The 14,203-nt window shown below is 36.3% G+C and overlaps 1 protein-coding gene across 1 annotated transcript in view; it reads left to right on the top strand.

Moving 5' to 3' along the window:
• The window catches only part of ptk2aa (protein tyrosine kinase 2aa), a 217,063-nt gene that overhangs the window by 69,927 nt on the left and 132,933 nt on the right, over positions 1-14,203 (top strand). The window contains 1 exon segment of the mRNA XM_051935932.1: positions 7,907-8,014. Coding sequence (XP_051791892.1) covers positions 7,907-8,014 — 108 coding nt within the window.

Genomic DNA, 14,203 nt, shown 5'->3' with positions numbered 1-14,203 from the left:
ATATATATATATATATATACACACATCTACATATACACATATCTACATATACATATATATATACATATACACATCCACATATACATATATATATATATATACATATACAAATTTACATATCTACATATATATATAGATATAGATATAGATATAGATATAGATATAGATATAGATATATATATATATATATATATATATATATATATATATATATTATATATATATATATATATATATATATAGATATATATATATAGATATATATATAGATATATATATAGATATATACATACATTCACATATATAAATATAGATAGATACTGTATATATACATATCTACTTATTGGCTCCTGTATTTAGGATATAGCGGGTTGGATAATGGATGGATAGACATCTGTATGCATAGCCCTATTTACCCGTTTTCGTTTTTCTTCTTTCTTCAGTAATATTTCAGTAAACCCGGACCTTGTCAGTTCAAATCCTGGTACTGACACCACTGTGTGACCCTGAGGAAGTCACTTCACCTGCCTGTGCTGCAAAAAACAAAAGTAATGTAACAAATTGTACCTCAGATGTTGCAAGTTGCTGGAATAAAGGCATAAGTAAAATAGATAAATATGTATTATACACAAAGGAACTATTCATTTATTTTCAGTTAAGTCATCTGCAGCAAACTTTTATAAATGAGGGTTTCTCATTTTTAGATATGTAGCTTTCTTATTAATTTTTCAACATTGTGTAAAATAAATTTATAAAGTAACATAAAAGGTTTAAATACTGGTTATCCTTTTACACTAAAATATTACTAAAGAGATACAAAAAAAGTAAAATGGATATGTGTAAAATGGAGATTAAATGTTACTGAAGAAAGAAAAAAAAATTAAACAGCCAAATGGGGCTATGCATACGAACTTAAAAGGTTTAAATAAAACAGAAATATATATTTTATTTTTACTTGCTTAACTTGTGGAGGGTGTATCCTGTAGCAAAGCCCTAAGTTTTTTCGTGAAAGCACGTTTCAGTCAATGAGTCTTAAAAAAAGGTGTAAAGATATTGACAATAAGCTAAGCAAACCCAGGAAGACATGGAATCGTTTAAATCAAGTATCATTACATCTTCCTTTCTTAAAGAGAAGTAAGGCAGTACTTATAAGCTTACATATTTATATCCATCCATCCATCCATCCATCCATCCAGCCATCCAGCCAGCCAGCCAGCCAGCCAAGTCTTGAGAATGCAACGTATAGTTGTACAGAACAAAAGCAATCTTGCCTCAAATGAATGGCAACCTTTTGTAGGTCTATGACCTTAATTTAAACTTTACGTTTACACGGTGCTTTCTTTCCGAAGTACCTGCACTCATGAATATGTCTGTATGTGTCAGTCGGTCAAGTCCACGCGCTTCGCACCGGCGAAGTACCGCTTTTAAATTTTTATTAAGAAGAAAAGAAAACCTTTTTAAATTGAGGGAAAATATACTAATAACAGTTTAAGGATCTGTTTTTTTGTGAAGCTGCCTTCACTCGAGTGATCACTTCGACCTGACTTGGTGGCCAACTATAAGCGTTACCTGGTAGGTAACCACCCATACAATCAGATTGTGAATCAGACTACAAATGCCGTGAATGTAATTACCCCCGATATACATGTTGTCAAATAAACGAACCACACGCCGTGGCGCGGAATGTAATTACCCCGATCTACATGTTGTCAAATAAACGAACCACACGCCGTGGCGCAATTTTAGGGGCTTTGCCTGTAGCGCTGACGTCCGAGGTTCGATTCCCATAAGGGAGTGAAGTGAGTGGCTGGTTACCTACCAGGTAATGCTTATGGTTGGCCAGCAAGTGAGGTAACATCAGCCACGGTGCCTTCAGTTGTGAGAAGCAGATCATAGAATGGTTGAAAATAGTTTACTGTCAAATAATGCAAAGAGTACGCGACACGTCTTTCCCCCCTTATTCTTGGCTCATCAAGCGTACACACTCACTGCACTTGCTTACGGTAATCGAACCTCGGACGTCAGCGCTAGAGGGGCTTAGCAGCGGTGAAGTATTGCTTTTAAATTTTAATTAAGAACAAAAGAAAACCTCAGAGGTTCGATTCCCGTAAGGGAGTGAAGTGAGTGGCTGGTTACCTACCAGGTAACGCTTATGGTTGGCCAGCAAGTGACGTAACATCAGCCACGGTGCCTTCAGTTGTGAGAAGCAGATCATAGAATGATGGTAAATGCAAAACTATTTTCATTTTTAGTAAAAGGCGAGCTTTTAAGCCTGAGAAATCATCCCGTAAATGCACACGTTTAATTGCACATGTGTTAATATGTATGCTTACACAGTATTAAAAGACAGTGATCAACGTCATTTACCTTTGTTCCCGCGTTTGATAAAAGGCGAGCTTTTAAGCCTGAGAAATCACCCCGTTAATGCACACGTTTAATTGCACATGTGTTAATATGTGTGCTTACACAGTATTAAAAGACACTCAAAAATTAACGTCATTTACCTTCGTTCCCGCGTTTGACTCGTGCTGTAAATCTCTTCCTTGTTTTTAGTTCACGTGATTACGTAGGAGGCGTGATGACGCGATACGTGACTCCGCCTCCTCCATTAGAGTATAAGGACAAAAAACATGTTCCAGTTATGACCATTACGCATAGAATTTCGAAATGAAACCTGCCTAACTTTTGTAAGTAAGCTGTAAGGAATGAGCCTGCCAAATTTCAGCCTTCCACCTACACGGGAAGTTCGAGAATTAGTGATGAGTCAGTCAGTCAGTCAGTCAGTGAGGGCTTTGCCTTTTATTAATATGTATAGATATATGTGTATATATCTTAATACATAATTTGCCTGCCTACTCACTCACGTTCGTCCGAAGCCGAATGCGCAGTCGCTTTCTGCGCAGCTGCCCAAAAAACCTTACGAGACCGACATCCAACCCCAACATTGCGGCAGGCGGCTGATTTTCGGCCGCAAAAATTCAAAGAGAAAGGCGACTTCGATTAAAGCTCTAGAGGCCTGAAAGGCGATTTCGACTACAGCTCGAGGCCTAATTACGCATTCTGATTCAATTACGCATTCATTCGGTACATCTATATCAGGTTTGTGGTGCTTATACTTATGACTATTCCATATTGTACTGGAACATTCATCATTCAATATTATACTATAGGCCTGGAAAATTCATCAACTAACAGTACAAGCCTGTACAGTAATGAGTAAGGCGGACTACAATCATTACAAAACAACTTCTTTGTTACTTATCATTTGTTCTTCATACACTGCTGACACAAACTCGTGCCCGTTTTATTTTACGTTGTTGAAACGGGCTCTTTGTCTGGTGTATATATATATATATATATATATATGTATATATATATATATATATATATATATATATATATATATATATATATATATATATATATATATATATAATCTCTTGTAATTCCACTTGAGTTTAAGTGCAACTTACTGTGGGGTACTGTGATAACCACCCTTACTCATCACACCTTTTTAGTCATCAGCTATCTGGAAAGATATTAAATTAAAATATACTAAAACTTAATATTTGGGGGTTCATTTACCAAATTAAACTTCAAATTACATTTTTTTAAACTATTTTAATAATTTGTCTATCCAGAAAATAAGTTTTTTATTTATTTTTTTTTATTCTTCACATTAAAGCAACCCACATGTGTGTTTGCTTCACCTCTACAGTTTGAACCATTCTTGCTGCTGCCTTAATTTTTTTTTCCATTCCAGTGGCCTTTTAGTTGAAGCTTTACTAGTGATATATGTTGTTACTATGCTTCAAATTGCTATATAAAATGCTTGAAGCATGTGATGACATAATACTTTTAAGTAAACCTCTATATAGCCGCATTTTTTTCATTATCTTTGGTAATGTGTAAGGTGTGTTTCAAGTATTCCTTTACAATGTTTTTTTCTGTTAGCCATGCAGATGTGTATCTTTGGATATACCTATCTAAAGTTATCTTAACAGGTCATTTTGAGGCACTAACTCATCTTTTGCAATGTTTGAGTGACTTTGGATGTCTTCGAATACGTCCATACATCTGTCCTGTACACTCTTTGCTAAGCTATTTAAGCTACTATTTGACACCTCCTCCTAATTTTTCCTCAATATTCATTGTTTCCATCATCATGGGCTGTATACGTTTGTGAATGTAACAATTGCAAATTTACATTCTTTTATCGTTAATTCAAGATAATAAAAAGATTACATAAGAGTGACATTTTCAATGTTGTTTAACCACAGATTTTTCCATTTGACAGCTATCAACAAAATCATTGTGAGATTAAGGCAATTGTTTGTAGTCCTAACCTTATTGAAGACATTAAAATGTTATGGACCTTTAATTGTCTGTATGTACTACAGAAAGCAAAAAAAAAAAAAAAGAACAGTAGTATTTCAGTTCATTATGCTTACACAGATTAAGTATGAATTTGTACAGAAAACAACTCATGATTCAACAGCTGTTCGTAATATTGCATGGTGTTTCCTGGTAAGGTTAACAGAAAACATGCACCAGAAGGAAAGCTGCATTTTAACTGCCAGAGTAAAGACATTTCTGAGAGATGAAATACCTGTTGGCTGTAACACCATAAAACAATTGCTGAGCACAAATGACACAACTTATTCACGTAGCATCATATTTAGGTCAGTGTAGATATTTTTGCATCAGTGTAAACAAAGCCAACTCTCCAGGCCTGTCTGTGTCTATTTGCATTTATGTTACTGAATATGTGAATTTTTAGTTGTTGGTATTAATTTTATTCATGGATAATGATCATTGTGTGGAGGTGCTATTTAGGAATGCTGCCAATTACCTCCACTAAACACTATTATGGTGCTACAGGAGTCATAATTGTGAACCTGTATATATTTGTACAATTGTGTGTGACTTTGAGTGTGATATTTCTGTACAATTTCCTTGAAGTTTATTTACCTGTATTAATAATTACTTGAAGATAATTAATAGTAATTTTATCTTAAACTTTTACTCTGATTGAACTACTAATTTAGTGAATTTATTTTAGGTCTTTTCATAGTGAGCTTGCCTGGTTGTCTTTTGACTTGTTAACTCTATCACTCATGGCTCAGCCATTGTCTTCTTATGCAAAAGGTTCAACCATGAAATTGATAACATGGTAACAAGAAAGTACTTTTATTTTTACTCTTCAGGCTTTTAGTGTCTTCTCGTCAATGTGAATAGGATGACTTTTAGCTTTTCTGCCATGCAGAAGGGATACAGCATATGTTAAAGGTCTACACGCCATTTTTTGAAATTTCCTCCTTTGACAAAAGGGCTTAAAACCAAGGTTAATTATGTCGGACCATTTTATGATACAATATGATTTTGGAACTGGTTAAAAAAAAATAACTGTTGTTACCATTAAACAAAGATCTAGATATGTTTTAGGGAGATGATTAAATTGGAAATGATTAAAATAAAACACTCAATATGCACAAACAGACATTGTTCATTGTATATTGTGGCAACATGCTTCTCTGATGGGCCAGCTATACATTACTACTTTGAAGGATTCTGAGAGTTTACACACTTGCCTGGGGCTTCTATTTGCTTCCAGCAGTTTATGTAATTGGCCTCCCACAAAATAATTCCTCATTCATGGTGGCTGGAACAAGAGGAAATGTTACTTGTTAAAAAAGAGTGTCATTATGTCTAGTCTAGTTGAATTATCCAAGTTTGCGACTAGGAAGAGACTGTCCCTCATCACAAAAGCTGGTCTGTTCCTTGACTAGACCCATTGGCCATCACTTACCTTCCATCAAACTTCACTTCAGGGTTGAACCTTATTTCCCAGTTTTAGGTGTTTACTTTTAAATCACTCTATTATGCTAGGATAACCTAGCTGTTGTGAACAATAGACTTCTAAAGCTGTGTTATGATTACCGTATAAAAATACTAAAGTACTGTAGATGACTGTAGTTAAATGTATAACAATAGCATCCATGTTTGCTTAATATTTTAACAATTATGCTCAGGTTCTGACATCCAGATGAGATTACTTACCAACCAGGTTTATTTTGGGTCTTTTGTACATTTTAACAAGTTAATAGTTGCCATGATATGAACTCTTGTGTTTCAAATCAGGGTGAAAAAGATAATTTAAAAACTTTTCATGGGCCAATGTAATTTAAAGGAGTGAACTGTAAGAAAAAGAAAATATGCTGTTAATTTAATAATTTGGTTTAAATCGTTTTCATAAGCTCGAGTATTTTTGCAGTGGCTGATTAGATGTAACAAAACCATTTTGACCTGTGATAAAGGCATATATTAAAGGTATCTTTGAAGTTCAGAATCCACATATATGTAGATTAGTTATGATTTTTCACCCCCTAAAAAAAAAATTACTTGATTTTTAAATGAACACTTGCAGGATGTTCTGTGAGTTTCAGTGAACTCTAGCTCTATGTGTTCATTGGTTAGCCTTATTAAATTTAATGAAGTGCTGCATACTAAGCTATAAAGACATGTCTTGTGGTTGGAGGTACTGTGGTAAAATGGTTCTATTCCGACTGTATCATATGTCTCTTATATACACAAATTCTGCTTTTCACATCACTGATTAAGTCTTTAGGCTCCTTACTCTGGATTAATCCTGACTCACCCTGGATAGGTGCATTCAAGCTATGCGAGATTACTGCGAAAGGGGCTTTAGATTGTTGTGTGCAACACCTTTAATTTAGTTTTAACCTACAATATGAATGCATAAACATCCTGGCAACAGCATGCAATCCTGCTACTGTATATTAATTCTATGATGTACAATAGGAAGTGTAAGTAATCCTGATAATAAGCATTTATTACTTTGGATTGTAAGCATTAAATTTTACCTCTGATACCTTGAAAATGAAAAAGAAAGGTTGCAGATGAGACCTTGGCAGCACTAAAATGTATCAAATAGTGCCTAGAATTATTGTAGTTCTTTCAGAAAATAATTTGGAAGATCAATACACTGATGTTCTAGTTCTTAAAATAAGCTGCCTGAAGAATAGAATTTCATTAGTTGGGTATAGCAGCATTTTATAGACAGTTGTGACAGATTCTGCAGAAAAATTTAAAGATTTTGTCAAGAAAATGTAGTTATTGCTATAGTTTAGTATAAATATTTACTTAGTGTCAAACCACTTCATTATGTTGTGTTTGTAGTACATGTTTTTGAACTTGTACTATTTTGTATTTAAACCTGAGCTCTGTTACATTGGGTGCGCTCTTGATATCATATAACTTCAGCATTGTGTTGAATTTATTCAAATAAATTTAACCTCACTTAGTTTTTTAAAGCTTTCATCTGTCCTAATTTTTGTTGGAGTATAGTTAAGAATTATAAAATAATCCAGTGGGTACGGTTATCTTCACATACCATTACTAGTGCAGCCCAGCACTTTGTGACTTTTGAAATTTGAAGACACCTCAACTCAAAATATTTACATATTAAGTCATCATTTGACATGGTATTTATTATACAGTTAGTATTTTTAAGATCTTCACAGCTAAACAGTAATTTTAATGAAGGCTGCACTGATCTTGCCGTTTTTGGTTAGATTGAATAGTTTGGTATAGAAAAGTTAGTATAGTATAACTTACTATACCAATTCATATCCTTTGAATTTGTTAGATGATCAGAAAATTATTTCTTGGAGTGTAACTCTATCTGGGAAAACATCTGTGAATTGCTAAAAATATAATTATTTATAGCAAAGATTCTGGTGTTCAATTGCTGGATTTTTTTTTATAAAGTGAAGTTCCAGGAAGATCCATGTCTCTTGCAAAAAAAAAAAAAAGTGTATGTATATTGTTGAGATATTTGTAAAATCATATAAAATTATTAACTGTTTTTTCCTTATATACTCAGCCTACACACCTGGCAGACTTTAATCAAGTACAGCATATCCAGTATTCAAACAGTGATGACAAGGATCGAAAGGGAACCCTGCAGCTCAAAGTTGCAGGAGCTCCAGAGGTAAGAAATCTCCAGGATTTTTTCCCCTTTCTTTCAGTGGCACATATTTGAACAGTTAGTTATGTCATTTTTGATGACTTTAGAATTGATATTGGCCCTTATTAAAAAATAATGTGGATGGTCACTTTGAATTTAAATTTAATAACTCATTGAGTACATTGATGCATTCAGAATCAAATTACCTATAGTGGAATAATAAATACTCATGACTATAGTTTACTTGCAAGTTTCTGTGTAGTTAATAAACAAATTAGTAGAGGTAAGAAAAATCAATATAGTACAATTTATGGTTATCCAATTTTTTGTAGTCTTGCTACATAAGAAAATGAATTCCTATTAAAGTGTATAAACACTTTGTTCTGCCTTCTGATAAGGGAAACAGACATCTTATTCTTAACACTAGAATTACTTGAGCTTAAGAAAAAACTTCTTTATCCTGGCCCACCTTAAATCCCTTCTCACCTCTCCATCAGCGTCTTTTGTTTTGTAAATGTGTCGATCAGCACAAGCAGCCTGCTGTCCCATCCCCTGCCTTGACAGAGCTCAACTCTCCCAGCTCAAGCCAAGACTCCTTATGTGTGTGTGAGGTTCCTGGAGTTGTATAGGGTAAATAATACAGTATATCGTTATTTGGAATACATGCATTTCATGTGTGTTCCATGTCTACAAAGATCTGGGTAAGTGTAGGGTGAAAGGAAATGTGAGTCAAGAAATGCTGAACACCTACCTAAAGGAGAAACTTTTTCCATGTTATACTAATAATGACATGAAGTGTATAATGTTTGAAGACTTTAGTCCAAATATCAAATAAACACGTGCGTTTTTATTCAAGAATATAAACAATGAAAAAAAATCATTCATTGTTGCGGTCAATGAGTTAAAAACCCAAGCTCAAATGTCAATTGACAGGAACTTGATACGTGTTCTTAAATGGCGCAGAGGTAAGAACTGCTGCCTTATAACCCAAAGGTGCTGGGTTCTAGTCTCAGTGATCCGAGTATTGAGCTGCTGCTGCTATTATTATTACTATAATATAATTTAAACATACATTTGATTTGAGTCTGTAACACCCAGTGTAAATTTTGGCTACTTGTAAGAGTTAGCACTTTTTGTTGTTTTTTTTTTCCAGTTTTATTCTGTCATTGACGTTCACGTGGTACAATAAACTTTCCTATCCCTCTCCGAGTTGATGCTGTTTATATCCATTCTTTTCACAAGAGCAGTGATGACCACAGTTGGTGCTGACACTGGTAGCCAAATGCAAAACTAGTGAAAAAACAGTCGGTAAGGATGATTGAGGGAAAAATGTCAGTGGCCTCCACTTGTTAAACCATTCCTGTTTTGGGGGTCGTCTCATTGTTGCCCCCCTAGTGCACCTGTTGTTAATTTCATTAACTCCAAAGCAGCTGAAACTGTTTAACAACCGCCTCTGCAACTTAACTGACCAGATCAATATCCCAGAAGATTCATTGACTTGATGCTATACTCTAATTAAAAAGTGTTCTTTTAAATTTTTTGAGCAGTATATTTTCTAACCTTACCAGGAAAGGGAATAGTAATCATCCCCCAAAAAAATACACACACACACACACACATATATATAATTATTTTTTGTTCTCACTCTTAGGGGTATTTTCTGAATACCTGGGGGTTTATCACTTATTTAGTGAAAAAATTATGAATTAAGTAGCCTAGCATTAGTTTCCTTTTATTTTCAGGTCAGGTCAGTTTGGGGAGCATGCACTGGTACAGCATGTTGCCACACTCACCACATGACGAAAACAGTTCAGGATCCTGGTTGGCAACCCCCTAAGCAGACACGTGGTCCAGTCCCACCTTGTGGAAATGACCATCTATCTGCTGCAGCCAGGTGTTACATGGGCGTCCCCTTGGCCTTGTCTAGCGTCTTGGGTCCTCAACAATGAGGATCCTGCGAACCGGATCATTTTAGGGGAATCACACCACATGGCTGTAGTGCCGTAACTGATGCTCCCTCACAATGCAGGCAATGTGCCTCATTTGGGACTCTGTGAGCAACCGCTCATTCGACACAGTCAAATTGGCAGTTCCCAAAGATTCTTTGAAGAGACACAGTACCAAAGGAGTCCAGTCTTCGTCTCAGGTCACTGGATAGTGTCTATGTCTTGCAACCATATAACAAGATTGGAAGCACTAGGACTCTAAAGATTTGCACAGATATAGGTGTGCCACACACCCCTTTCCAGCGACCTCACAACCTCCCCATGCTCTCCCAATCCGTCTACTGACTTCATAGGAAGAGTCACCAGAGACAATGTCACTGCCAAGGTAAGTAAACCTCTTGACAAGGTCAGCTCTCTCTTTGCAGACAGACGCGCTGCTGATGGCTGTGCCTAAGAGGTTATTGAAGGCTTGGATCTTGGTTTTTATACAAGACACTCAGATTCCTCACCATGACCTTGTCCAACACCCAGTCCTCGCAAGCACTGAACAGAGTAGGAGCAACAACACACCCCTGGCGAACCCCAGAATCAACTGGGGAAAAATACAGAGGTTCTGCCTCCATTCTGCACAGCACTTACAGTACCAGTGTACAGTATACGCTTGCCATGATATCCAGCAACCTTGAGGGATCCCACGAAGAATCACGATGTCCCACAAGGCAGCTCGATCAACTGAGTTGAGTACTTTATGAAAATTGGCATCGGCTGCAAAGAAACTCAGTAGATATTCATTATTGCACTCCATGAGAACCCTAAGTGCCAGGATGCAGTCGATGGTAGACTTCATGGGCATAAAACCAGACTGCTCCGGTCGCTGGTAGGTGAGCACATGATCATGGATCCTATTGAGAATAACCCTAGCAAGGACCATAACCAGCACTGAGAGCAGTATTCCCACCCCGTAGTTGCCACAATCCTGGCAATCACCCTCCCTTTTCCAGATTGGGGACGACAAGTTCCATTTTTCAGTCAGTTGGGATGACGCACATCACCCAAATGGAAACAAATATTGCTTCCAAACTCAGAAAAAGAGCCTTACCACCAGCCTGGAAAAGTTCACCACAGATCCCTGCAGCCATCCCTACCTTCAGCTAATTTACCACCTGTGCAATCTCAGTGAGTTTGGGTGGTTTACAGCTAATTGGAGGATCAGCCTCAAGAACCGTGGACCCAGAGATATCTAACGTCCTAGCCAAGAGGATCATCATGCTGGAGAGACGAGACGTTCTACATGCCTACCCAGATAGGCCGCCTCAAATTGGGGCCCGAGTGCTGCTGTGCAATGGGTGACGCCTCAGAACCACACCAGTCCTCATCCCCAACAAGTCGGACCCCATTCAGTCTCTTTTCGGTTTTGATTCATCCAGGGCTAGGGCTTTCTCCCATTCCCTTCATAATGCAAGCAGCTTTCCTATGGGCAGAGCTACTCCCGTGGAGAGCAGAAAGGAGTCCTGTCTGTCGTCTCAGAGCTGCGTGAAGGTTTTTTTTTACGGTTATTGAAGTGCCAATTTTGTCACCAACCCTATGATTTCCCTCCAAGTTGGAGGACTGCTTGCAAGGCCGGATGCAGTTTAACGTTATAACCAGGACAATAAAATTTAAATGAAAATTTTAAAATACGAGCTATTAAAAGAAAAGAAAAATATGTGATATGAGTTTGGATGAATTGAGGTTTGGTTTAATTATATTTAGGAATAAGGAAAATATTATAAAAGGAAACTTTACATCAACAGCATAATGGCCATAAGGACAAGTTTCTCCTCATGTTGTCTTCATTGTCAGCAAAGCTAACAGCCTTTTAGCTAACATTGACTAGTTTATTAGCTACCTACAGTAAATCAACCTATTCATGTCAAAAGTTGTCACATATAAATTACACATACAGTACCGTATCTAGTGAAATGCTTAGTTGCTAAACTCTAACTCTTTCTGAAGAATGTAAAAGGACAATATCGTACTGTATATACGATTTTTTAATATCAGTACAAATCATTGTTAAATGAGTGCAGCAGTGTGCATTAGAATGCCATTATAAAGTATTTGATAAATAATAAATAGTAGCTAAATAAACAACTTAATTCCAGACGCTTTCCTTAGTGAAGATGTGGATTGAGTGTGGAAAAATGTTTCCCCTCAGTCTGTCTGAACTGGTCCTCAGGCAGTAGTACTGTTTTCCTGACCACAGCACAGAGAAGAGACAGTTATTCAGATGACTGATATTGTTCATTTTCTTTGCCTAGATTAGGCATCACTTGGTGTATGTGTCTTAGACGTTATAGAATGCATACCCAATGATGCGTTCAGCTGACCACACCACTCTTTGCAGAGCCTTATGGTTCTGCTGCATGCTGCTGTCAAACCAGGCAGAAATACTTCTCAGAATACTTTCAGTGGTGGATGTGTAGAAGTTCTTTAGTAATTGAGGGGGCAGCCTGAAATTCCTGAGGTAGTATAAAGACATTATTGTGCTTTCTTCACCAAGGTGTTGATTTGCTTGGACCAGGGCAGGTCTCCTGTGATGTGGATTCAGAGGTATCTGAAACTGTCCACTCCGACTCTGAACATAGCCCTGTGGAGAACCTGTGTTGAGAGTGGGCGATGATGATGTTTGGTCACCCACTTGAACCACTTGGGTTGGGCCTGCCAGGAAGTTAAAAGCCTAGCTGCACAATGAAGTGCTTGGTTGCAGGTCCCTGAGCTTGGTGATAAGCTTAGAGGTGTTAAATGCACAGCTATAGTCTATAAATAGCATTCACACATAATTCTCTCTCTCTTGATGTCCAGGTGGGCCAGTTCTGTAAATTTGATCAAAGTAATTGCATCTTCTATGCGTCTGCTGGAGAGATACAGTATGTGAACAGTAATGAGTCTAGTTCTTTTTGCAAAGAAGAACATATGTAATTTTCATAAACCATAATCAAAGTGATCAGTCATCAATCACAGAATCAGGCTTTGCTGATTGGTGCCATTAAACAGCACCTTTTTTTGTTTTCTCTGTCCTTCATTAAATCATCATCCTTGTTGCTTATGATTCCTGCATTGGCACTACTATGAAGGAAAGCTTAGCAATCTTTGTAGTACATACTGTATGTGGTATTATATAGGCAGGCATTTTGGTTTTGAGCCAGTCTTATTTTTCATTTTTCAATTGATGATAGATTGACCCTTTTTGCAGTTACCATCATCTGTGGTGATGGTGGTGTATGGTCTTTGTTGTTTGCATCAGGTTTCACTTTATATATCATAGTACTCTGTTATTAAAAAGTAAAACCTTATGTGACATCGTAGTGTCAAAGCTGCAGTAGTGCATAAGTGATAGTCATGCTAAATAATTACTAAAATGCATTATTTAGGTTGTTTTGCCTCATACATATGTTTAAAGGGGCAAAATTGTTTTACTATAATATGAAGCATTTTACCCTTTGCCCCATATTATTTCTGATTCTGATATATTTGTTTATATTTGTGATATTTACATATTCTCTCTGTGCATGTTTACTGAATGAAGGTATATTTGGAGTTGATAGTCATGCTAAATAACTGCTAAAATGCGTTATTTGTTGTTGTTTTGCCTCATACATATGTTTAAAGGGGCAAAATTGTTTTACTATAATATGGAAACATTTTACCCTTTGCCCCTAATTATTTCTGATTCTGATGTATTTGTTTATATTTGTGATATTTACATATTCTCACTGTGAATGTTTACTGAATGTAGGTATATTTGGAAATTAAGTGTAACATGTTACAGTTGTATTTGTGATATAATGATGGGGAAACATTTATGTAATTTTTATAATTTAAATGATCTTTTCATATTTGTTTATTGACCATTAGATTTATATATGGAGGTCAGTCCTCAGGGGCATATTGAACCCAAGTATATTACTGAAGTCCTGTTTTTGAGATCAGTCAATGACTTGCTATTTTGGAACTGTGGTTGGTTGATTTTTTTTTTTTTTTTTTAAAAGTAAGAGTTGGTTTGGCTGTCCCCTTGAATGATCTCAAGTCAGGCCCAGGAAGGAAAAAAAGGATACTGTGTAATGAAAATTCGTCTTTTCTGCCTAAAACCAGTTTAAAGAGTTGTAAAATGTCTTTTAATTGACTGATTCTCTACCTGGTAGTGAGGGACATCTTTGTAATAGTTTCTGAACATTTCCAGTTGTGTTTTTAATGTTTTTTTTTTTTTTTTGTTGTTGCTTTTTGT

This window comes from Erpetoichthys calabaricus, chromosome 13 (assembly GCF_900747795.2).
Source record: "Erpetoichthys calabaricus chromosome 13, fErpCal1.3, whole genome shotgun sequence".
NCBI classification, from domain to species: domain Eukaryota; kingdom Metazoa; phylum Chordata; class Cladistia; order Polypteriformes; family Polypteridae; genus Erpetoichthys; species Erpetoichthys calabaricus.
Note: the sequence above shows the minus strand (reverse complement) of the source record. Positions and strands in the feature narration are given on the sequence as shown.